Below are 25,603 nucleotides of genomic sequence, written 5' to 3'. Positions count from 1 at the left end.
TGATCTTGTCTTTCTGTAAAGTTTTATTCAAGTCATCTATGAATGGTCTCAACGCAACCGTCACATCGACAGACTCCTTCACCCCAAATGTATGAAGGAGAGATATCGTAGGTCCTTCCTTTCTGCTGCTGTCAGACTGTTAAACAACCAGCACTGCTCCCAGTAATCCCCCTGTCTCGGCATCAATAATAATAATAATGTTGACAATAACAATGTGCAATAATTACTATGCAATACCATACCATATTCACTGTGCAATCTATTGCCCATGTGCAAGTGCTGCTACTATTTGTGTTATCTGTTGTGGATTCTTACTGTCTTGTACATAGTGTTTTTATTATTTCCCTACTATTACTGTTTTTTCTCTATCCACTTTGCTGCTGTAACATTGGAATTTCCCCATTGTGGGACAAATAAAGGAATATCTATCTATCTATCTATCTATCTATCTATCTATCTATCTATCTATCTATCTATCTATCTATCTACATACACTTGTATGTGAAAGTCCGAAAGAGCCCCAATTGGAAGAAGCAGTATGGTTTTACCCCTGTTGGAGCGTCACTCAAACACAGTTACACATTCCTGAGTTGTGGGACAGTACACAGACAGATAGTGTGATGAGATGATCATGTCCTTGGCATCTTAGTGAAGTCTCAACATCCCGCTGTTTACTTGGACATAGAGTGTAGTTAGAAACAGGGCTAAAGGTTATATGCATATAATAGCCTCTTTAACATTTGCATATGGTTTTACAATGACCAGGTCAAAGGGTTGTATAGGTTCTTAAATATTGCCATTACATTATCAACCATTGCATGACAGATAGGCTGTAACCTTGCTATTATGAGTGCTCGCAATTATTTTCATGAAAACAATATTGAAAATAATTAATGTTTATTAACGTTTTATTTGTAAAAAAGTATAAGAGCTAGAAAAATGTTGAGATTACCAACGTTTCTTTATTTTAAACTTTACTGTGTAAAAAACAAAACAAAGAACAGTGTATTAATGCAATGCAGAGCTATTCAATTGTCAAGCAATTGATTGATTTTAGTAACTTTAATGTACTTGAAGTGCGCAAAAAATACAAGTAACGGATCGGGACTCTGTATCAGGTACTCTATTAATATGACTCGGATCAGATTAGGGGCTAAAATACCTTGATGGGGATCAGGCATGATAGTTTTAGGCATGCAAGCTTCTCCACTTGTTTAATTTGTAACTTTTAAGTTGTCAGTTAACAGATTCAAGACTTCAAATTCTCCATGACCCATTAGTGTATCACAGCCCAGACCAAAAGTCATGTACAAGCTGGATTGTCATTTAACTTTACTCTGTGCAGAAGAAAATAAAATTCAAGAACAAAGCCATGATTTTGACTTTCGTGTTTTCTATGATGTTGGGATATAAAATGGTTTAAAGGGGCACCAAACTTTGTTGGTGCAATCAATTAATTTGAATATCAGAATTATCAAATATAATAATAAATAAAAACTTTAATTCATATTAAGGGTGGTTTGATGATTATACAGACTTCTCTCTTCATGGCTTAGTCTTGCAAGTAGGACTCTCTTACTTTTCTTGTTGAAAAAGATTAACAGCAATTACTTCATTTATTTGAATGGTTAATCTCAACCATGACAATCGATACATACAGAAAGTGAGACATGAAGCATTGAGAGATATGTTAAATATTTCAAGGCTTACAATCTTCCATGTAAAACAATCATGTACCGTACAGATTAACGTTTCATTTAGTTCTTAAAATCTATGTTATGACTATGCAGAGGAAAACAATATTCAAGAGATTGTTATATAGCTTAGGATAAAGAGTTACATGATAGAGCTATGGTCCTTTAATAATGATATTATAGTTGGTTATATATTCATCTGTTTACTGTACGTGAGCTCTTAATATTCGAAGAGCTGTTGCAGTCACCAACATGACAAGGTCATCCAGCAGGATTCATCATTCTTTTCTGCAAGAGAGCAACCAAAATATAATCATATATAAACATACATATATAATTGCCAATAATATCGATGTTATGAAAAAATATAAATATGTACATACCGAGTTTGTACTCTGCATGGCAATCAGAGGTCCAAGTGAGAGCGTTATAGAGTCATGGTAGTATACATCTCTGTAAACTCTGTGGTGACCTGGGTTGCAATACTGCAAGAACAACATTGCAGGGTTTTATTGATGGATTCATTGTGACTTACAGATAGCGATCATTTAAGGGCTCTGCAGCACAACCCTAGAGACAAAGCAGCTGAGCAATCACACTTTGTGCTTTTGGAGTACAGGATTTTTTTTTACCAGTCACACACAGACACAATGTGTCCTCAGTTCAGGGAATTGCAGGTTATAAGACTCAAACTGACCACAGATATGAATGTGATTATGAAAGTGATTCCAAATGTATGAGTATGAGTCCAGTACTCTCTGTGTTACCCTTGTGATAGACTGGTGGCCTAGCTTTGCACAGGAAGAGCAGTAATGTCAACAGTAACAGTAGAAATGTCCTGCAGAGAAACTTTTCTTTTTAGTAAATTACAGAGCCTGTACTTCTACTTTTACTGGAGCCGTGTAGTTGAGTAAAGAATGTGTGTACTTTTGCCACCTCTGCTACTTAGTCTAATGTGTCACCTACAAACTCAACTGTCTCACTGAGGAAAAAATAAATAGGAAAGATTATAGAGGAGTGTGAGGAAGAATGGATAATGGTACATACAGCTGCACAGTTGCTCCTGCTCAAAAGACACAGGTGGACCTGGCAGTGCAGATAGATGGATGGAAAATTGGTAAAAGTGAAAATCCTGAATGAGAATTGGGCCACAGTGGAGATACCGTTCTGAACCAGCTCGACTGAACCATCTTCTGAATTAGGACACCTGGAAGACAGGGAAAGAGGGAGAAGTTACTATGTTAGTAGGTAACAGGGTTGTAGAAGAGAAGATGAGTGAAGCAGGTGGGGAGAGGCAAGATTTTCGCTAGTATTACATTTATCCATTCTTTAGTGTAATAACACAAGGTGAAATTGCAATAGCTCCTTTACTTATTCTTAATGAGATCCAAGCGGACAGGGTAGCCAGCGATGTTGACTGGTGTGGCCCAACAAGAGTCCAGAATGGTGGAGATTTGCCGTTCATCAACTCCTTCAGCCCGCACTTCCACATACAACCTCTGGTCGATTTCCATTTCTATGTTCCTCTTTCCAGTCAGGGGGACGAGGAAGCCAGCGTCCTGGTAGGGGATTATTCTCAGATGATAGTGACCCTGGCCAGATGTGAGCTTCTTCTTCACAATGCTGTGAAAACACAACATTATTAACATATTGTATTTTTTTTTTTTTAAATGTATTGTTTTCTAATTAATAGAAAATGTTCTAGTAGACTGCTGGAAAAAATCTCATAGGCCACATCTTGACATAGAAAATCACATATGTTCACACACAAAACAGGTTATTATATACTATGATTATTTCGAGCACATAAACATAATACTGTCGTTTGATGAAATTTAACCACTGGTGAAAATCTAGGTGAACATTTAGCATTGTGTAATATATCTATAAGAATATGTGTAATGATTTAAAGCTTGCAAACATAAGATCAAACACAGTATGTGTTCTTGTAAAAATGCTCAGCATTTCTTTGGAGATACTATTGTGACTATTACTGTACCTCTCTACAGGATTGATGCCTAGATCCATAGACAGGGCCTGAGTCAGAGGGTATTCACAGCAGAAAACCAGCTCAATGTCTGTGTCTTCATTGCTCTGGATGGAGTTCTCATAGATGAAGTGGGTCCCATTGCTCTTTAAGATTTAGATGATTAAAGAGGTATAATTAGTATATTACAGATGCAATCCATCCTGTGTTAAACATTTACATCTAAAATCTGTCTGTTTTGATAACGTTGTAGGCTATGGACTGTACCCTGAGAACCGTCCCACATAGCTGGTCATCATTGTTAAAATTGAACACTAGTCGTCCATCCTGGAGAGTCCCCTTACAGGAACCATCTCGGAGATGAAGGGCAGTAGGATGGAAGCCAGCTTCAAACAGCTGACAGCGTGACAGGGATAGTGTGCCTGAACTACTCACACAAGTGATGAAAGAGTCTAGGGAAAAAAATGAAAATAGATTTTGGTATACCAGATCCCAAGACAGGACTAATGAAAGGCTTTTGAATACCTTTATATTGCCATAAAGGCACATTATGTTCCTTTGGTTTTAACAAAAATCTCACAAATAACAACATTATTATTAGTGTGTTCTGTGAAGACAAGAGGACCTCGCACCGTAACTCTCACTGTTGGGCCGAGAATAGTGTTCATCACAGTAGCAGCCGTAAACACCGTCTCTCTCACCGCACCACTCATACTCTGTGCAGTTCAGTTGTTCACAGGGGTCTGACTCATCTGCAGAAGCGGTGGGGAAAAAATGAGCGAAGGAATGATGAAAAAGTACAGGTAAAAAAAACTGAAATATATTTTTTCTCATGTATTATCTTGGCATGGTTTGTTAGCCCAGTACAAACATACCACATTGCAAAGCTGAGCGCCATTCAGAGATGTTCAACCCCAATACAGAGCAGGTTCTCTCATAGGCTGAGACAGCAGAGCACAACATGCCATTGGCTGTAGTGTAGAGGCAGAGATCGTAGACACAGGAACTGAAAAATGGCTGGGGGTCAGAGTGAAGGTGACAGGCACTGAATGGGCCGCTAGTGTTGGTGATGACACTACAGAGCTCAGAGTATTCTTCCATAAAGGGACAGTCATTAGTTCCATCCCCACTTTCATCATCAGTGGATCCACATCTGGAAAAGACATTCATTTTATTGTGAAACCCTCAAACCTTTTACTGGTTTCGATGCTTATGTTAAAAAATATATATGTTACTTTGTTGGTTGAGGTATTTCTGAGCGACTGCGATTAAAGACATTTTTAAATAGAATTAACAATTGAGATTCCCAGAATAACAAATTCTCATGCATTTTGTATTAAAAAATATAGTTGTAAAAAATATGTGTTGTAATTACCCTGGTTTGCTTGTGGGTGCCTTCCAGCTGTGTCCAAAGTCATTGTCATTTTGTGCCAATGTGCCATTAGGCAAGACTTTGTCATCTCCAGGGTCATTGTTGAAGTTTCCACACATCCCTGTGACTCTGTTTTGATGATTTCTGTCCAGTCTGACCAGTAAAGTACTCCAGCCATCGAATTGGACTATAAAATGAATGGCATCGACCACTATGTAGCTTCCCTGTCTTCCCACCTGAGCTAAAGTTCCTGCAGTGGTGGGAAGAGACACTTCACTTCCATTTACCTGAGGGAGGAGAAGTTATACAAGAGACAGACAAGAAGTGAGGAGGCACTTGTTATGTCATATGTTTAACCCAGACAGATGTCAAAAGTCATTCATCTTGAAAGTAATTAAGAATTTACCGTTATCCTTTTGTTGGGTCCAATCCTGATGTTAACAGTCTCTGGTTGATTTGAGAGGTATACATCCACTGTTGAAACAAACGAGACACGGTTGTTGCCACGGTGATTATTGGTGGCAATCACCTGAAACTGGGTTTCATTGGTGCCGTGGCTCACACTCTCACTAATGATGTAAGAGCATGTGCCCTGAAAATGAGCCAGAGCCCCATCAAAGGTGATGTAGTGTGGATCCCCCCACACAGTGCAAGTGGTCAAATCGTAAAGAAAACAGCCCAGCCTGCCATCTCTGATGGCACACTCTTGTGCAGGAGTGCAAGATGCAGCAGAACAGCGCAGGTCATTGGGAGCATGGCACTCACATCGCTGGGAGCAACCTTCTGTCCAGAAGGACTCACCATCCTGCAACAACAAAAAGAGAAAAGGACACGTTTTTATTGAAAATGTTGCTTCTTACAACTATATAAAGTATTAACTGGGTCAGGCCTTACCTTATAGTAGGAGCCGTCATGTTCACAGCCACAGCTTTCCACAGGGACACATCCCGTCCCACTCCTGACGAAACCTTCATCACAGAAACATCCCTCAGAGCAAACCTGCCCGCAGCTGGCATTCATGCTGCTGGCACAGGTGTGGCCACAGTCGCTACCACACAGCTCATAATGGCTGTTGGCGGGACACTCAGGTCCTTGATAAGTGAGAATAGAAATGGTGGCTATTAGCTGGTTATAATAACCTCAGGCCATTACATGAATTGGTGAGTACACAGTCAATCAGGAGACGTGCTGAGAGGACATAGTAGATTTTTCGTATGACTTTCGATGTACTTTTCATTCAGAAATTGTCTGGTTGACTTACTGCAGGTGGTGTTTTGTCTCCATGGGTAGATTCGACCATTAGCAGACTGACAGGCGCTGACATATGTTTGAATGGCCCCGCACAGAAAATCATCTCCCAACACACACACGTCAAACACACAGCTCTTGAAATATCGTGCCGGGTCCACGTGCTCATGGCAGAATCTTAACGGGCCGTCGGCTGCCTGAATCACCTCACACTGAGCTCTAGCATGGAGCTCATTGGTACATTGTTGGCAGGAGGAGCCACACCCATCGCTGCAAGTATCGCTGCCTGCCACCTTCCAAGCTGTCCCAAACTCATCTGGAGTGGTGACCATCATTCCAGATGGGATGCGGAACTCATCATCTGGATTTCCATTGAAGTTTCCACAAAGTCCACATGTTTTTCCCCTGTATTAATGACAATGATTAAACACATCCAGAATCAAAAACATGTTGACTGATTGAAGCTAAAGATGTCAAGTATGTGATAATATAGATAGTTCAGAATGTTAACTAAAGCATTCAAACATGGCAGATACCTGTAACTTGAAGGTACAGAGATTGTCAGTTCATACAGTCCATTGTACTTCACAATCAGGCCAAAATTGGCACTGATGTATGTGAAAGACCCACTTGCATAGACAGATACATCACTTCCGTTCAAGAAAACAGGTACGTTTTTAGTTACTCCATTCACCTTTAACATGGGAAAAACAAAAGTCTATGAACAATTGTAGCTTTATAGTTGTTTTGCATCTATCTAGTGCTTTCGAAAATGATCTGTCTCATTCAGTGTAAATTACATTTCATAAAAAATGCCTGCAATGTTCAAAAAGTCTTTTTACTCACTTTTACCACACCGTTGCGTCCCCTGGACATATGCACTTGATTGCCCAACACGTTCACAAAAACTTCAGCTATGACTGAAACTGTACTCCGACTCCAGCGCTCATTCTTAGCTTCCACTGAAAATGGATGGAGTCCATCTGTGTCATTACAAAGGGTTGCTACAACATAGCGACACGTTCCCTGGAAGTCATAGGCCTTGTGATCAAAAGTGATGTAGTGTGGATCCCCCCACACGGTGCAAGTGGTCAAATTGTAAAGAAAACAGCCCAGCCTGCAATCTCTGATGGCACACTCTTGTGCAGGAGTGCAAGATGCAGCAGAACAGCGCAGGTCATTGGGAGCATGGCACTCACATTGCTGGGAGCAACCTTCTGTCCAGAAGGACTCACCATCCTGCGACAACAAAAGAGAAAAGGACACATTTTTATTGAAAATGTTGCTTCTTACAACTATATAAAGTATTAACTGGGTCAGGCCTTACCTTATAGTAGGAGCCGTCATGTTCACAGCCACAGCTTTCCACAGGGACACATCCCGTCCCACTCCTGACGAAACCTTCATCACAGAAACATCCCTCAGAGCAAACCTGCCCGCAGCTGGCATTCATGCTGCTGGCACAGGTGTGGCCACAGTCGCTACCACACAGCTCATAATGGCTGTTGGCGGGACACTCAGGTCCTTGATAAGTGAGAATAGAAATGGTGGCTATTAGCTGGTTATAATAACCTCAGACCATTACATGAATTGGTGAGTACACAGTCAATCAGGAGACGTGCTGAGAGAGGACATAGTAGATTTTTCGTATGACTTTCGATGTACTTTTCATTCAGAAATTGTCTGGTTGACTTACTGCAGGTGGTGTTTTGTCTCCATGGGTAGATTCGACCATTAGCAGACTGACAGGCGCTGACATATGTTTGAATGGCCCCGCACAGAAAATCATCTCCCAACACACACACGTCAAACACACAGCTCTTGAAATATCGTGCCGGGTCCACGTGCTCATGGCAGAATCTTAACGGGCCGTCGGCTGCCTGAATCACCTCACACTGAGCTCTAGCATGGAGCTCATTGGTACATTGTTGGCAGGAGGAGCCACACCCATCGCTGCAAGTATCGCTGCCTGCCACCTTCCAAGCTGTCCCAAACTCATCTGGAGTGGTGACCATCATTCCAGATGGGATGCGGAACTCATCATCTGGATTTCCATTGAAGTTTCCACAAAGTCCACATGTTTTTCCCCTGTATTAATGACAATGATTAAACACATCCAGAATCAAAAACATGTTGACTGATTGAAGCTAAAGATGTCAAGTAGTATGTGATAATATAGATAGTTCAGAATGTTAACTAAAGCATTCAAACATGGCAGATACCTGTAACTTGAAGGTACGGAGATTGTCAGTTCATACAGTCCATTGTACTTCACAATCAGGCCAAAATTGGCACTGATGTATGTGAAAGACCCACTTGCATAGACAGATACATCACTTCCGTTCAAGAAAACAGGTACGTTTTTAGTTACTCCATTCACCTTTAACATGGGAAAAACAACAGTCTATGAACAATTGTAGCTTTATAGTTGTTTTGCATCTATCTAGTGCTTTCGAAAATGATCTGTCTCATTCAGTGTAAATTACATTTCATAAAAAATGCCTGCAATGTTCAAAAAGTCTTTTTACTCACTTTTACCACACCGTTGCGTCCCCTGGACATATGCACTTGATTGCCCAACACGTTCACAAAAACTTCAGCTATGACTGAAACTGTACTCCGACTCCAGCGCTCATTCTTAGCTTCCACTGAAAATGGATGGAGTCCATCTGTGTCATTACAAAGGGTTGCTACAACATAGCGACACGTTCCCTGGAAGTCATAGGCCTTGTGATCAAAAGTGATGTAGTGTGGATCCCCCCACACGGTGCAAGTGGTCAAATCGTAAAGAAAACAGCCCAGCCTGCCATCTCTGATGGCACACTCTTGTGCAGGAGTGCAAGATGCAGCAGAACAGCGCAGGTCATTGGGAGCATGGCACTCACATCGCTGGGAGCAACCTTCTGTCCAGAAGGACTCACCATCCTGCGACAACAAAAAGAGAAAAGGACACGTTTTTATTGAAAATGTTGCTTCTTACAACTATATAAAGTATTAACTGGGTCAGGCCTTACCTTATAGTAGGAGCCGTCATGTTCACAGCCACAGCTTTCCACAGGGACACATCCCGTCCCACTCCTGACGAAACCTTCATCACAGAAACATCCCTCAGAGCAAACCTGCCCGCAGCTGGCATTAATGCTGCTGGCACAGGTGTGGCCACAGTCGCTACCACACAGCTCATAATGGCTGTTGGCGGGACACTCAGGTCCTTGATAAGTGAGAATAGAAATGGTGGCTATTAGCTGGTTATAATAACCTCAGACCATTACATGAATTGGTGAGTACACAGTCAATCAGGGGACGTGCTGAGAGGACACAGTAGATTTTTCGTATGACTTTCGATGTACTTTTCATTCAGAAATTGTCTGGTTGACTTACTGCAGGTGGTGTTTTGTCTCCATGGGTAGATTCGACCATTAGCAGACTGACAGGCGCTGACATATGTTTGAATGGCCCCGCACAGAAAATCATCTCCCAACACACACACGTCAAACACACAGCTCTTGAAATATCGTGCCGGGTCCACGTGCTCATGGCAGAATCTTAACGGGCCGTCGGCTGCCTGAATCACCTCACACTGAGCTCTAGCATGGAGATCATTGGTACATTGTTGGCAGGAGGAGCCACACCCATCGCTGCAAGTATCGCTGCCTGCCACCTTCCAAGCTGTCCCAAACTCATCTGGAGTGGTGACCATCATTCCAGATGGGATGCGGAACTCATCATTTGGATTTCCATTGAAGTTTCCACAAAGTCCACATGTTTTTCCCCTGTATTAATGACAATGATTAAACACATCGATAATCAAAAACATGTTGACTGATTGAAGCTAAAGATGTCATGTAGCCTTGTGATAATATAGATAGTTCAGAATGTTAACTAAAGCATTCAAACATGGCAGATACCTGTAACTTGAAGGTACAGAGATTGTCAGTTCATACAGTCCATTGTACTTCACAATCAGGCCAAAATTGGCACTGATGTATGTGAAAGACCCACTTGCATAGACAGATACATCACTTCCGTTCAAGAAAACAGGTACGTTTTTAGTTACTCCATTCACCTTTAACATGGGAAAAACAACAGTCTATGAACAATTGTAGCTTTATAGTTGTTTTGCATCTATCTAGTGCTTTCGAAAATGATCTGTCTCATTCAGTGTAAATTACATTTCATAAAAAATGCCTGCAATGTTCAAAAAGTCTTTTTACTCACTTTTACCACACCGTTGCGTCCCCTGGACATATGCACTTGATTGCCCAACACGTTCACAAAAACTTCAGCTATGACTGAAACTGTACTCCGACTCCAGCGCTCATTCTTAGCTTCCACTGAAAATGGATGGAGTCCATCTGTGTCATTACAAAGGGTTGCTACAACATAGCGACACGTTCCCTGGAAGTCATAGGCCTTGTGATCAAAAGTGATGTAGTGTGGATCCCCCCACACGGTGCAAGTGGTCAAATCGTAAAGAAAACAGCCCAGCCTGCCATCTCTGATGGCACACTCTTGTGCAGGAGTGCAAGATGCAGCAGAACAGCGCAGGTCATTGGGAGCATGGCACTCACATTGCTGGGAGCAACCTTCTGTCCAGAAGGACTCACCATCCTGCGACAACAAAAAGAGAAAAGGACACATTTTTATTGAAAATGTTGCTTCTTACAACTATATAAAGTATTAACTGGGTCAGGCCTTACCTTATAGTAGGAGCCGTCATGTTCACAGCCACAGCTTTCCACAGGGACACATCCCGTCCCACTCCTGACGAAACCTTCATCACAGAAACATCCCTCAGAGCAAACCTGCCCACAGCTGGCATTCATGCTGCTGGCACAGGTGTGGCCACAGTCGCTACCACACAGCTCATAATGGCTGTTGGCGGGACACTCAGGTCCTTGATAAGTGAGAATAGAAATGGTGGCTATTAGCTGGTTATAATAACCTCAGACCATTACATGAATTGGTGAGTACACAGTCAATCAGGAGACGTGCTGAGAGGACACAGTAGATTTTTCGTATGACTTTCGATGTACTTTTCATTCAGAAATTGTCTGGTTGACTTACTGCAGGTGGTGTTTTGTCTCCATGGGTAGATTCGACCATTAGCAGACTGACAGGCGCTGACATATGTTTGAATGGCCCCGCACAGAAAATCATCTCCCAACACACACACGTCAAACACACAGCTCTTGAAATATCGTGCCGGGTCCACGTGCTCATGGCAGAATCTTAACGGGCCGTCGGCTGCCTGAATCACCTCACACTGAGCTCTAGCATGGAGCTCATTGGTACATTGTTGGCAGGAGGAGCCACACCCATCGCTGCAAGTATCGCTGCCTGCCACCTTCCAAGCTGTCCCAAACTCATCTGGAGTGGTGACCATCATTCCAGATGGGATGCGGAACTCATCATTTGGATTTCCATTGAAGTTTCCACAAAGTCCACATGTTTTTCCCCTGTATTAATGACAATGATTAAACACATCCAGAATCAAAAACATGTTGACTGATTGAAGCTAAAGATGTCAAGTATGTGATAATATAGATAGTTCAGAATGTTAACTAAAGCATTCAAACATGGCAGATACCTGTAACTTGAAGGTACGGAGATTGTCAGTTCATACAGTCCATTGTACTTCACAATCAGGCCAAAATTGGCACTGATGTATGTGAAAGACCCACTTGCATAGACAGATACATCACTTCCGTTCAAGAAAACAGGTACGTTTTTAGTAACTCCATTCACCTTTAACATGGGAAAAACAACAGTCTATGAACAATTGTAGCTTTATAGTTGTTTTGCATCTATCTACTGCTTTCGAAAATTATCTGTCTCATTCAGTGTAAATTACATTTCATAAAAAATGCCTGCAATGTTCAAAAAGTCTTTTTACTCACTTTTACCACACCGTTGCGTCCCCTGGACATATGCACTTGATTGCCCAACACGTTCACAAAAACTTCAGCTATGACTGAAACTGTACTCCGACTCCAGCGCTCATTCTTAGCTTCCACTGAAAATGGATGGAGTCCATCTGTGTCATTACAAAGGGTTGCTACAACATAGCGACACGTTCCCTGGAAGTCATAGGCCTTGTGATCAAAAGTGATGTAGTGTGGATCCCCCCACACAGTGCAAGTGGTCAAATCGTAAAGAAAACAGCCCAGCCTGCCATCTCTGATGGCACACTCTTGTGCAGGAGTGCAAGATGCAGCAGAACAGCGCAGGTCATTGGGAGCATGGCACTCACATCGCTGGGAGCAACCTTCTGTCCAGAAGGACTCACCATCCTGCGACAACAAAAAGAGAAAAGGACACGTTTTTATTGAAAATGTTGCTTCTTACAACTATATAAAGTATTAACTGGGTCAGGCCTTACCTTATAGTAGGAGCCGTCATGTTCACAGCCACAGCTTTCCACAGGGACACATCCCGTCCCACTCCTGACGAAACCTTCATCACAGAAACATCCCTCAGAGCAAACCTGCCCGCAGCTGGCATTAATGCTGCTGGCACAGGTGTGGCCACAGTCGCTACCACACAGCTCATAATGGCTGTTGGCGGGACACTCAGGTCCTTGATAAGTGAGAATAGAAATGGTGGCTATTAGCTGGTTATAATAACCTCAGACCATTACATGAATTGGTGAGTACACAGTCAATCAGGAGACGTGCTGAGAGGACATAGTAGATTTTTCGTATGACTTTCGATGTACTTTTCATTCAGAAATTGTCTGGTTGACTTACTGCAGGTGGTGTTTTGTCTCCATGGGTAGATTCGACCATTAGCAGACTGACAGGCGCTGACATATGTTTGAATGGCCCCGCACAGAAAATCATCTCCCAACACACACACGTCAAACACACAGCTCTTGAAATATCGTGCCGGGTCCACGTGCTCATGGCAGAATCTTAACGGGCCGTCGGCTGCCTGAATCACCTCACACTGAGCTCTAGCATGGAGCTCATTGGTACATTGTTGGCAGGAGGAGCCACACCCATCGCTGCAAGTATCGCTGCCTGCCACCTTCCAAGCTGTCCCAAACTCATCTGGAGTGGTGACCATCATTCCAGATGGGATGCGGAACTCATCATTTGGATTTCCATTGAAGTTTCCACAAAGTCCACATGTTTTTCCCCTGTATTAATGACAATGATTAAACACATCGATAATCAAAAACATGTTGACTGATTGAAGCTAAAGATGCCATGTATGTGATAATATAGATAGTTCAGAATGTTAACTAAAGCATTCAAACATGGCAGATACCTGTAACTTGAAGGTACGGAGATTGTCAGTTCATACAGTCCATTGTACTTCACAATCAGGCCAAAATTGGCACTGATGTATGTGAAAGACCCACTTGCATAGACAGATACATCACTTCCGTTCAAGAAAACAGGTACGTTTTTAGTAACTCCATTCACCTTTAACATGGGAAAAACAACAGTCTATGAACAATTGTAGCTTTATAGTTGTTTTGCATCTATCTACTGCTTTCGAAAATTATCTGTCTCATTCAGTGTAAATTACATTTCATAAAAAATGCCTGCAATGTTCAAAAAGTCTTTTTACTCACTTTTACCACACCGTTGCGTCCCCTGGACATATGCACTTGATTGCCCAACACGTTCACAAAAACTTCAGCTATGACTGAAACTGTACTCCGACTCCAGCGCTCATTCTTAGCTTCCACTGAAAATGGATGGAGTCCATCTGTGTCATTACAAAGGGTTGCTACAACATAGCGACACGTTCCCTGGAAGTCATAGGCCTTGTGATCAAAAGTGATGTAGTGTGGATCCCCCCACACAGTGCAAGTGGTCAAATCGTAAAGAAAACAGCCCAGCCTGCCATCTCTGATGGCACACTCTTGTGCAGGAGTGCAAGATGCAGCAGAACAGCGCAGGTCATTGGGAGCATGGCACTCACATCGCTGGGAGCAACCTTCTGTCCAGAAGGACTCACCATCCTGCGACAACAAAAAGAGAAAAGGACACGTTTTTATTGAAAATGTTGCTTCTTACAACTATATAAAGTATTAACTGGGTCAGGCCTTACCTTATAGTAGGAGCCGTCATGTTCACAGCCACAGCTTTCCACAGGGACACATCCCGTCCCACTCCTGACGAAACCTTCATCACAGAAACATCCCTCAGAGCAAACCTGCCCGCAGCTGGCATTAATGCTGCTGGCACAGGTGTGGCCACAGTCGCTACCACACAGCTCATAATGGCTGTTGGCGGGACACTCAGGTCCTTGATAAGTGAGAATAGAAATGGTGGCTATTAGCTGGTTATAATAACCTCAGACCATTACATGAATTGGTGAGTACACAGTCAATCAGGAGACGTGCTGAGAGGACATAGTAGATTTTTCGTATGACTTTCGATGTACTTTTCATTCAGAAATTGTCTGGTTGACTTACTGCAGGTGGTGTTTTGTCTCCATGGGTAGATTCGACCATTAGCAGACTGACAGGCGCTGACATATGTTTGAATGGCCCCGCACAGAAAATCATCTCCCAACACACACACGTCAAACACACAGCTCTTGAAATATCGTGCCGGGTCCACGTGCTCATGGCAGAATCTTAACGGGCCGTCGGCTGCCTGAATCACCTCACACTGAGCTCTAGCATGGAGCTCATTGGTACATTGTTGGCAGGAGGAGCCACACCCATCATTGCAAGTATCGCTGCCTGCCACCTTCCAAGCTGTCCCAAACTCATCTGGAGTGGTGACCATCATTCCAGATGGGATGCGGAACTCATCATCTGGATTTCCATTGAAGTTTCCACAAAGTCCACATGTTTTTCCCCTGTATTAATAACAATGATTAAACACATCCAGAATCAAAAACATGTTGACTGATTGAAGCTAAAGATGTCAAGTAGCCTATGTGATAATATAGATAGTTCAGAATGTTAACTAAAGCATTCAAACATGGCAGATACCTGTAACTTGAAGGTACGGAGATTGTCAGTTCATACAGTCCATTGTACTTCACAATCAGGCCAAAATTGGCACTGATGTATATGAAAGACCCACTTGCATAGACAGATACATCACTTCCGTTCAAGAAAACAGGTACGTTTTTAGTTACTCCATTCACCTTTAACATGGGAAAAACAAAAGTCTATGAACAATTGTAGCTTTATAGTTGTTTTGCATCTATCTAGTGCTTTCGAAAATGATCTGTCTCATTCAGTGTAAATTACATTTCATAAAAAATGCCTGCAATGTTCAAAAAGTCTTTTTACTCACTTTTACCACACCGTTGCGTCCCCTGGACATATGCACTTGATTGCCCAACACGTTCACAAAAACTTCAGCTATGACTGAAACTGTACTCCGACTCCAGCGCTCATTCTTAGCTTCCACTGAAAATGGATGGAGTCCATCTGTGTCATTACAAAGGGTTGCTACAACATAGCGACACGTTCCCTGGAAGTCATAGGCCTTGTGATCAAAAGTGATGTAGTGTGGATCCCCCCACACAGTGCAAGTGGTCAAATCGTAAAGAAAACAGCCCAGCCTGCCATCTCTGATGGCACACTCTTGTGCAGGAGTGCAAGATGCAGCAGAACAGCGCAGGTCATTGGGAGCATGGCACTCACATCGCTGGGAGCAACCTTCTGTCCAGAAGGACTCACCATCCTGCGACAACAAAAAGAGAAAAGGACACGTTTTTATTGAAAATGTTGCTTCTTACAACTATATAAAGTATTAACTGGGTCAGGCCTTACCTTATAGTAGGAGCCGTCATGTTCACAGCCACAGCTTTCCACAGGGACACATCCCGTCCCACTCCTGACGAAACCTTCATCACAGAAACATCCCTCAGAGCAAACCTGCCCGCAGCTGGCATTAATGCTGCTGGCACAGGTGTGGCCACAGTCGCTACCACACAGCTCATAATGGCTGTTGGCGGGACACTCAGGTCCTTGATAAGTGAGAATAGAAATGGTGGCTATTAGCTGGTTATAATAACCTCAGACCATTACATGAATTGGTGAGTACACAGTCAATCAGGAGACGTGCTGAGAGGACACAGTAGATTTTTCGTATGACTTTCGATGTACTTTTCATTCAGAAATTGTCTGGTTGACTTACTGCAGGTGGTGTTTTGTCTCCATGGGTAGATTCGACCATTAGCAGACTGACAGGCGCTGACATATGTTTGAATGGCCCCGCACAGAAAATCATCTCCCAACACACACACGTCAAACACACAGCTCTTGAAATATCGTGCCGGGTCCACGTGCTCATGGCAGAATCTTAACGGGCCGTCGGCTGCCTGAATCACCTCACACTGAGCTCTAGCATGGAGCTCATTGGTACATTGTTGGCAGGAGGAGCCACACCCATCGCTGCAAGTATCGCTGCCTGCCACCTTCCAAGCTGTCCCAAACTCATCTGGAGTGGTGACCATCATTCCAGATGGGATGCGGAACTCATCATCTGGATTTCCATTGAAGTTTCCACAAAGTCCACATGTTTTTCCCCTGTATTAATGACAATGATTAAACACATCCAGAATCAAAAACATGTTGACTGATTGAAGCTAAAGATGTCAAGTATGTGATAATATAGATAGTTCAGAATGTTAACTAAAGCATTCAAACATGGCAGATACCTGTAACTTGAAGGTACGGAGATTGTCAGTTCATACAGTCCATTGTACTTCACAATCAGGCCAAAATTGGCACTGATGTATGTGAAAGACCCACTTGCATAGACAGATACATCACTTCCGTTCAAGAAAACAGGTACGTTTTTAGTTACTCCATTCACCTTTAACATGGGAAAAACAAAAGTCTATGAACAATTGTAGCTTTATAGTTGTTTTGCATCTATCTAGTGCTTTCGAAAATGATCTGTCTCATTCAGTGTAAATTACATTTCATAAAAAATGCCTGCAATGTTCAAAAAGTCTTTTTACTCACTTTTACCACACCGTTGCGTCCCCTGGACATATGCACTTGATTGCCCAACACGTTCACAAAAACTTCAGCTATGACTGAAACTGTACTCCGACTCCAGCGCTCATTCTTAGCTTCCACTGAAAATGGATGGAGTCCATCTGTGTCATTACAAAGGGTTGCTACAACATAGCGACACGTTCCCTGGAAGTCATAGGCCTTGTGATCAAAAGTGATGTAGTGTGGATCCCCCCCACACGGTGCAAGTGGTCAAATCGTAAAGAAAACAGCCAAGCCTGCCATCTCTGATGGCACACTCTTGTGCAGGAGTGCAAGATGCAGCAGAACAGCGCAGGTCATTGGGAGCATGGCACTCACATTGCTGGGAGCAACCTTCTGTCCAGAAGGACTCACCATCCTGCGACAACAAAAGAGAAAAGGACACATTTTTATTGAAAATGTTGCTTCTTACAACTATATAAAGTATTAACTGGGTCAGGCCTTACCTTATAGTAGGAGCCGTCATGTTCACAGCCACAGCTTTCCACAGGGACACATCCCGTCCCACTCCTGACGAAACCTTCATCACAGAAACATCCCTCAGAGCAAACCTGCCCGCAGCTGGCATTCATGCTGCTGGCACAGGTGTGGCCACAGTCGCTACCACACAGCTCATAATGGCTGTTGGCGGGACACTCAGGTCCTTGATAAGTGAGAATAGAAATGGTGGCTATTAGCTGGTTATAATAACCTCAGACCATTACATGAATTGGTGAGTACACAGTCAATCAGGAGACGTGCTGAGAGAGGACATAGTAGATTTTTCGTATGACTTTCGATGTACTTTTCATTCAGAAATTGTCTGGTTGACTTACTGCAGGTGATGTTTTGTCTCCATGGGTAGATTCGACCATTAGCAGACTGACAGGCGCTGACATATGTTTGAATGGCCCCGCACAGAAAATCATCTCCCAACACACACACGTCAAACACACAGCTCTTGAAATATCGTGCCGGGTCCACGTGCTCATGGCAGAATCTTAACGGGCCGTCGGCTGCCTGAATCACCTCACACTGAGCTCTAGCATGGAGCTCATTGGTACATTGTTGGCAGGAGGAGCCACACCCATCGCTGCAAGTATCGCTGCCTGCCACCTTCCAAGCTGTCCCAAACTCATCTGGAGTGGTGACCATCATTCCAGATGGGATGCGGAACTCATCATCTGGATTTCCATTGAAGTTTCCACAAAGTCCACATGTTTTTCCCCTGTATTAATGACAATGATTAAACACATCCAGAATCAAAAACATGTTGACTGATTGAAGCTAAAGATGTCAAGTATGTGATAATATAGATAGTTCAGAATGTTAACTAAAGCATTCAAACATGGCAGATACCTGTAACTTGAAGGTACGGAGATTGTCAGTTCATACAGTCCATTGTACTTCACAATCAGGCCAAAATTGGCACTGATGTATGTGAAAGACCCACTTGCATAGACAGATACATCACTTCCGTTCAAGAAAACAGGTACGTTTTTAGTTACTCCATTCACCTTTAACATGGGAAAAACAACAGTCTATGAACAATTGTAGCTTTATAGTTGTTTTGCATCTATCTAGTGCTTTCGAAAATGATCTGTCTCATTCAGTGTAAATTACATTTCATAAAAAATGCCTGCAATGTTCAAAAAGTCTTTTTACTCACTTTTACCACACCGTTGCGTCCCCTGGACATATGCACTTGATTGCCCAACACGTTCACAAAAACTTCAGCTATGACTGAAACTGTACTCCGACTCCAGCGCTCATTCTTAGCTTCCACTGAAAATGGATGGAGTCCATCTGTGTCATTACAAAGGGTTGCTACAACATAGCGACACGTTCCCTGGAAGTCATAGGCCTTGTGATCAAAAGTGATGTAGTGTGGATCCCCCCACACGGTGCAAGTGGTCAAATCGTAAAGAAAACAGCCCAGCCTGCCATCTCTGATGGCACACTCTTGTGCAGGAGTGCAAGATGCAGCAGAACAGCGCAGGTCATTGGGAGCATGGCACTCACATTGCTGGGAGCAACCTTCTGTCCAGAAGGACTCACCATCCTGCGACAACAAAAAGAGAAAAGGACACATTTTTATTGAAAATGTTGCTTCTTACAACTATATAAAGTATTAACTGGGTCAGGCCTTACCTTATAGTAGGAGCCGTCATGTTCACAGCCACAGCTTTCCACAGGGACACATCCCGTCCCACTCCTGACGAAACCTTCATCACAGAAACATCCCTCAGAGCAAACCTGCCCACAGCTGGCATTCATGCTGCTGGCACAGGTGTGGCCACAGTCGCTACCACACAGCTCATAATGGCTGTTGGCGGGACACTCAGGTCCTTGATAAGTGAGAATAGAAATGGTGGCTATTAGCTGGTTATAATAACCTCAGACCATTACATGAATTGGTGAGTACACAGTCAATCAGGAGACGTGCTGAGAGGACACAGTAGATTTTTCGTATGACTTTCGATGTACTTTTCATTCAGAAATTGTCTGGTTGACTTACTGCAGGTGGTGTTTTGTCTCCATGGGTAGATTCGACCATTAGCAGACTGACAGGCGCTGACATATGTTTGAATGGCCCCGCACAGAAAATCATCTCCCAACACACACACGTCAAACACACAGCTCTTGAAATATCGTGCCGGGTCCACGTGCTCATGGCAGAATCTTAACGGGCCGTCGGCTGCCTGAATCACCTCACACTGAGCTCTAGCATGGAGCTCATTGGTACATTGTTGGCAGGAGGAGCCACACCCATCGCTGCAAGTATCGCTGCCTGCCACCTTCCAAGCTGTCCCAAACTCATCTGGAGTGGTGACCATCATTCCAGATGGGATGCGGAACTCATCATTTGGATTTCCATTGAAGTTTCCACAAAGTCCACATGTTTTTCCCCTGTATTAATGACAATGATTAAACACATCGATAATCAAAAACATGTTGACTGATTGAAGCTAAAGATGCCATGTAGCCATGTGATAATATAGATAGTTCAGAATGTTAACTAAAGCATTCAAACATGGCAGATACCTGTAACTTGAAGGTACGGAGATTGTCAGTTCATACAGTCCATTGTACTTCACAATCAGGCCAAAATTGGCACTGATGTATGTGAAAGACCCACTTGCATAGACAGATACATCACTTCCGTTCAAGAAAACAGGTACGTTTTTAGTAACTCCATTCACCTTTAACATGGGAAAAACAACAGTCTATGAACAATTGTAGCTTTATAGTTGTTTTGCATCTATCTAGTGCTTTCGAAAATGATCTGTCTCATTCAGTGTAAATTACATTTCATAAAAAATGCCTGCAATGTTCAAAAAGTCTTTTTACTCACTTTTACCACACCGTTGCGTCCCCTGGACATATGCACTTGATTGCCCAACACGTTCACAAAAACTTCAGCTATGACTGAAACTGTACTCCGACTCCAGCGCTCATTCTTAGCTTCCACTGAAAATGGATGGAGTCCATCTGTGTCATTACAAAGGGTTGCTACAACATAGCGACACGTTCCCTGGAAGTCATAGGCCTTGTGATCAAAAGTGATGTAGTGTGGATCCCCCCACACAGTGCAAGTGGTCAAATCGTAAAGAAAACAGCCCAGCCTGCCATCTCTGATGGCACACTCTTGTGCAGGAGTGCAAGATGCAGCAGAACAGCGCAGGTCATTGGGAGCATGGCACTCACATCGCTGGGAGCAACCTTCTGTCCAGAAGGACTCACCATCCTGCGACAACAAAAAGAGAAAAGGACACGTTTTTATTGAAAATGTTGCTTCTTACAACTATATAAAGTATTAACTGGGTCAGGCCTTACCTTATAGTAGGAGCCGTCATGTTCACAGCCACAGCTTTCCACAGGGACACATCCCGTCCCACTCCTGACGAAACCTTCATCACAGAAACATCCCTCAGAGCAAACCTGCCCGCAGCTGGCATTAATGCTGCTGGCACAGGTGTGGCCACAGTCGCTACCACACAGCTCATAATGGCTGTTGGCGGGACACTCAGGTCCTTGATAAGTGAGAATAGAAATGGTGGCTATTAGCTGGTTATAATAACCTCAGACCATTACATGAATTGGTGAGTACACAGTCAATCAGGAGACGTGCTGAGAGGACATAGTAGATTTTTCGTATGACTTTCGATGTACTTTTCATTCAGAAATTGTCTGGTTGACTTACTGCAGGTGGTGTTTTGTCTCCATGGGTAGATTCGACCATTAGCAGACTGACAGGCGCTGACATATGTTTGAATGGCCCCGCACAGAAAATCATCTCCCAACACACACACGTCAAACACACAGCTCTTGAAATATCGTGCCGGGTCCACGTGCTCATGGCAGAATCTTAACGGGCCGTCGGCTGCCTGAATCACCTCACACTGAGCTCTAGCATGGAGCTCATTGGTACATTGTTGGCAGGAGGAGCCACACCCATCGCTGCAAGTATCGCTGCCTGCCACCTTCCAAGCTGTCCCAAACTCATCTGGAGTGGTGACCATCATTCCAGATGGGATGCGGAACTCATCATCTGGATTTCCATTGAAGTTTCCACAAAGTCCACATGTTTTTCCCCTGTATTAATAACAATGATTAAACACATCCAGAATCAAAAACATGTTGACTGATTGAAGCTAAAGATGTCAAGTAGCCTATGTGATAATATAGATAGTTCAGAATGTTAACTAAAGCATTCAAACATGGCAGATACCTGTAACTTGAAGGTACGGAGATTGTCAGTTCATACAGTCCATTGTACTTCACAATCAGGCCAAAATTGGCACTGATGTATATGAAAGACCCACTTGCATAGACAGATACATCACTTCCGTTCAAGAAAACAGGTACGTTTTTAGTTACTCCATTCACCTTTAACATGGGAAAAACAAAAGTCTATGAACAATTGTAGCTTTATAGTTGTTTTGCATCTATCTAGTGCTTTCGAAAATGATCTGTCTCATTCAGTGTAAATTACATTTCATAAAAAATGCCTGCAATGTTCAAAAAGTCTTTTTACTCACTTTTACCACACCGTTGCGTCCCCTGGACATATGCACTTGATTGCCCAACACGTTCACAAAAACTTCAGCTATGACTGAAACTGTACTCCGACTCCAGCGCTCATTCTTAGCTTCCACTGAAAATGGATGGAGTCCATCTGTGTCATTACAAAGGGTTGCTACAACATAGCGACACGTTCCCTGGAAGTCATAGGCCTTGTGATCAAAAGTGATGTAGTGTGGATCCCCCCACACGGTGCAAGTGGTCAAATCGTAAAGAAAACAGCCAAGCCTGCCATCTCTGATGGCACACTCTTGTGCAGGAGTGCAAGATGCAGCAGAACAGTGCAGGTCATTGGGAGCATGGCACTCACATTGCTGGGAGCAACCTTCTGTCCAGAAGGACTCACCATCCTGCGACAACAAAAAGAGAAAAGGACACGTTTTTATTGAAAATGTTGCTTCTTACAACTATATAAAGTATTAACTGGGTCAGGCCTTACCTTATAGTAGGAGCCGTCATGTTCACAGCCACAGCTTTCCACAGGGACACATCCCGTCCCACTCCTGACGAAACCTTCATCACAGAAACATCCCTCAGAGCAAACCTGCCCACAGCTGGCATTCATGCTGCTGGCACAGGTGTGGCCACAGTCGCTACCACACAGCTCATAATGGCTGTTGGCGGGACACTCAGGTCCTTGATAAGTGAGAATAGAAATGGTGGCTATTAGCTGGTTATAATAACCTCAGACCATTACATGAATTGGTGAGTACACAGTCAATCAGGAGACGTGCTGAGAGGACACAGTAGATTTTTCGTATGACTTTCGATGTACTTTTCATTCAGAAATTGTCTGGTTGACTTACTGCAGGTGGTGTTTTGTCTCCATGGGTAGATTCGACCATTAGCAGACTGACAGGCGCTGACATATGTTTGAATGGCCCCGCACAGAAAATCATCTCCCAACACACACATGTCAAACACACAGCTCTTGAAATATCGTGCCGGGTCCACGTGCTCATGGCAGAATCTTAACGGGCCGTCGGCTGCCTGAATCACCTCACACTGAGCTCTAGCATGGAGATCATTGGTACATTGTTGGCAGGAGGAGCCACACCCATCGCTGCAAGTATCGCTGCCTGCCACCTTCCAAGCTGTCCCAAACTCATCTGGAGTGGTGACCATCATTCCAGATGGGATGCGGAACTCATCATTTGGATTTCCATTGAAGTTTCCACAAAGTCCACATGTTTTTCCCCTGTATTAATGACAATGATTAAACACATCGATAATCAAAAACATGTTGACTGATTGAAGCTAAAGATGTCATGTATGTGATAATATAGATAGTTCAGAATGTTAACTAAAGCATTCAAACATGGCAGATACCTGTAACTTGAAGGTACGGAGATTGTCAGTTCATACAGTCCATTGTACTTCACAATCAGGCCAAAATTGGCACTGATGTATGTGAAAGACCCACTTGCATAGACAGATACATCACTTCCGTTCAAGAAAACAGGTACGTTTTTAGTTACTCCATTCACCTTTAACATGGGAAAAACAACAGTCTATGAACAATTGTAGCTTTATAGTTGTTTTGCATCTATCTAGTGCTTTCGAAAATGATCTGTCTCATTCAGTGTAAATTACATTTCATAAAAAATGCCTGCAATGTTCAAAAAGTCTTTTTACTCACTTTTACCACACCGTTGCGTCCCCTGGACATATGCACTTGATTGCCCAACACGTTCACAAAAACTTCAGCTATGACTGAAACTGTACTCCGACTCCAGCGCTCATTCTTAGCTTCCACTGAAAATGGATGGAGTCCATCTGTGTCATTACAAAGGGTTGCTACAACATAGCGACACGTTCCCTGGAAGTCATAGGCCTTGTGATCAAAAGTGATGTAGTGTGGATCCCCCCACACGGTGCAAGTGGTCAAATCGTAAAGAAAACAGCCCAGCCTGCCATCTCTGATGGCACACTCTTGTGCAGGAGTGCAAGATGCAGCAGAACAGCGCAGGTCATTGGGAGCATGGCACTCACATTGCTGGGAGCAACCTTCTGTCCAGAAGGACTCACCATCCTGCGACAACAAAAGAGAAAAGGACACATTTTTATTGAAAATGTTGCTTCTTACAACTATATAAAGTATTAACTGGGTCAGGCCTTACCTTATAGTAGGAGCCGTCATGTTCACAGCCACAGCTTTCCACAGGGACACATCCCGTCCCACTCCTGACGAAACCTTCATCACAGAAACATCCCTCAGAGCAAACCTGCCCACAGCTGGCATTCATGCTGCTGGCACAGGTGTGGCCACAGTCGCTACCACACAGCTCATAATGGCTGTTGGCGGGACACTCAGGTCCTTGATAAGTGAGAATAGAAATGGTGGCTATTAGCTGGTTATAATAACCTCAGACCATTACATGAATTGGTGAGTACACAGTCAATCAGGAGACGTGCTGAGAGGACACAGTAGATTTTTCGTATGACTTTCGATGTACTTTTCATTCAGAAATTGTCTGGTTGACTTACTGCAGGTGGTGTTTTGTCTCCATGGGTAGATTCGACCATTAGCAGACTGACAGGCGCTGACATATGTTTGAATGGCCCCGCACAGAAAATCATCTCCCAACACACACACGTCAAACACACAGCTCTTGAAATATCGTGCCGGGTCCACGTGCTCATGGCAGAATCTTAACGGGCCGTCGGCTGCCTGAATCACCTCACACTGAGCTCTAGCATGGAGCTCATTGGTACATTGTTGGCAGGAGGAGCCACACCCATCGCTGCAAGTATCGCTGCCTGCCACCTTCCAAGCTGTCCCAAACTCATCTGGAGTGGTGACCATCATTCCAGATGGGATGCGGAACTCATCATTTGGATTTCCATTGAAGTTTCCACAAAGTCCACATGTTTTTCCCCTGTATTAATGACAATGATTAAACACATCGATAATCAAAAACATGTTGACTGATTGAAGCTAAAGATGCCATGTATGTGATAATATAGATAGTTCAGAATGTTAACTAAAGCATTCAAACATGGCAGATACCTGTAACTTGAAGGTACGGAGATTGTCAGTTCATACAGTCCATTGTACTTCACAATCAGGCCAAAATTGGCACTGATGTATGTGAAAGACCCACTTGCATAGACAGATACATCACTTCCGTTCAAGAAAACAGGTACGTTTTTAGTAACTCCATTCACCTTTAACATGGGAAAAACAACAGTCTATGAACAATTGTAGCTTTATAGTTGTTTTGCATCTATCTACTGCTTTCGAAAATTAT

The 25,603-nt window shown here is 43.2% G+C and overlaps 3 protein-coding genes across 3 annotated transcripts; all 3 read right to left on the bottom strand.

Moving 5' to 3' along the window:
* Positions 1-988: 988 nt before the first annotated feature.
* On the bottom strand, positions 989-8,316 carry LOC127373847 (IgGFc-binding protein-like). Its single transcript, XM_051418687.1, has 15 exons — positions 7,998-8,316; positions 7,629-7,825; positions 7,323-7,540; positions 6,315-6,706; positions 5,948-6,144; positions 5,460-5,858; positions 5,057-5,340; positions 4,557-4,834; positions 4,314-4,433; positions 3,949-4,133; positions 3,694-3,827; positions 3,066-3,317; positions 2,742-2,901; positions 2,078-2,179; positions 989-1,982 (listed from the first exon to the last, which is right to left on the bottom strand). The coding sequence occupies exons 1-15, from the start codon at positions 8,314-8,316 to the stop codon at positions 1,956-1,958; spliced, it is 3,264 nt and encodes a 1,087-aa protein (XP_051274647.1). The 3' UTR covers positions 989-1,955.
* Positions 8,317-9,078: 762 nt separating this feature from the next.
* Positions 9,079-20,167, bottom strand: LOC127373846 (IgGFc-binding protein-like). The gene is made up of 5 exons (XM_051418686.1): positions 19,786-20,167; positions 17,735-17,931; positions 10,520-10,912; positions 9,316-9,512; positions 9,079-9,226 (listed from the first exon to the last, which is right to left on the bottom strand). Exons 1-5 carry the CDS (start codon positions 20,105-20,107, stop codon positions 9,079-9,081), a joined length of 1,257 nt encoding a protein of 418 aa, XP_051274646.1. The 5' UTR covers positions 20,108-20,167.
* A 434-nt stretch (positions 20,168-20,601) lies between these two features.
* LOC127373844 (IgGFc-binding protein-like) lies at positions 20,602-25,158 on the bottom strand. The gene is made up of 9 exons (XM_051418685.1): positions 24,840-25,158; positions 24,473-24,669; positions 24,078-24,384; positions 22,792-22,988; positions 22,310-22,702; positions 22,000-22,157; positions 21,472-21,863; positions 21,105-21,301; positions 20,602-21,015 (listed from the first exon to the last, which is right to left on the bottom strand). The coding sequence occupies exons 1-9, from the start codon at positions 25,156-25,158 to the stop codon at positions 20,602-20,604; spliced, it is 2,574 nt and encodes an 857-aa protein (XP_051274645.1).
* Between the last annotated feature and the right edge of the window lie 445 nt (positions 25,159-25,603).

The sequence above is a fragment of the Dicentrarchus labrax genome, unplaced genomic scaffold (assembly GCF_905237075.1).
Source record: "Dicentrarchus labrax unplaced genomic scaffold, dlabrax2021, whole genome shotgun sequence".
Lineage (NCBI taxonomy): Eukaryota > Metazoa > Chordata > Actinopteri > Moronidae > Dicentrarchus > Dicentrarchus labrax.
Note: the sequence above shows the minus strand (reverse complement) of the source record. Positions and strands in the feature narration are given on the sequence as shown.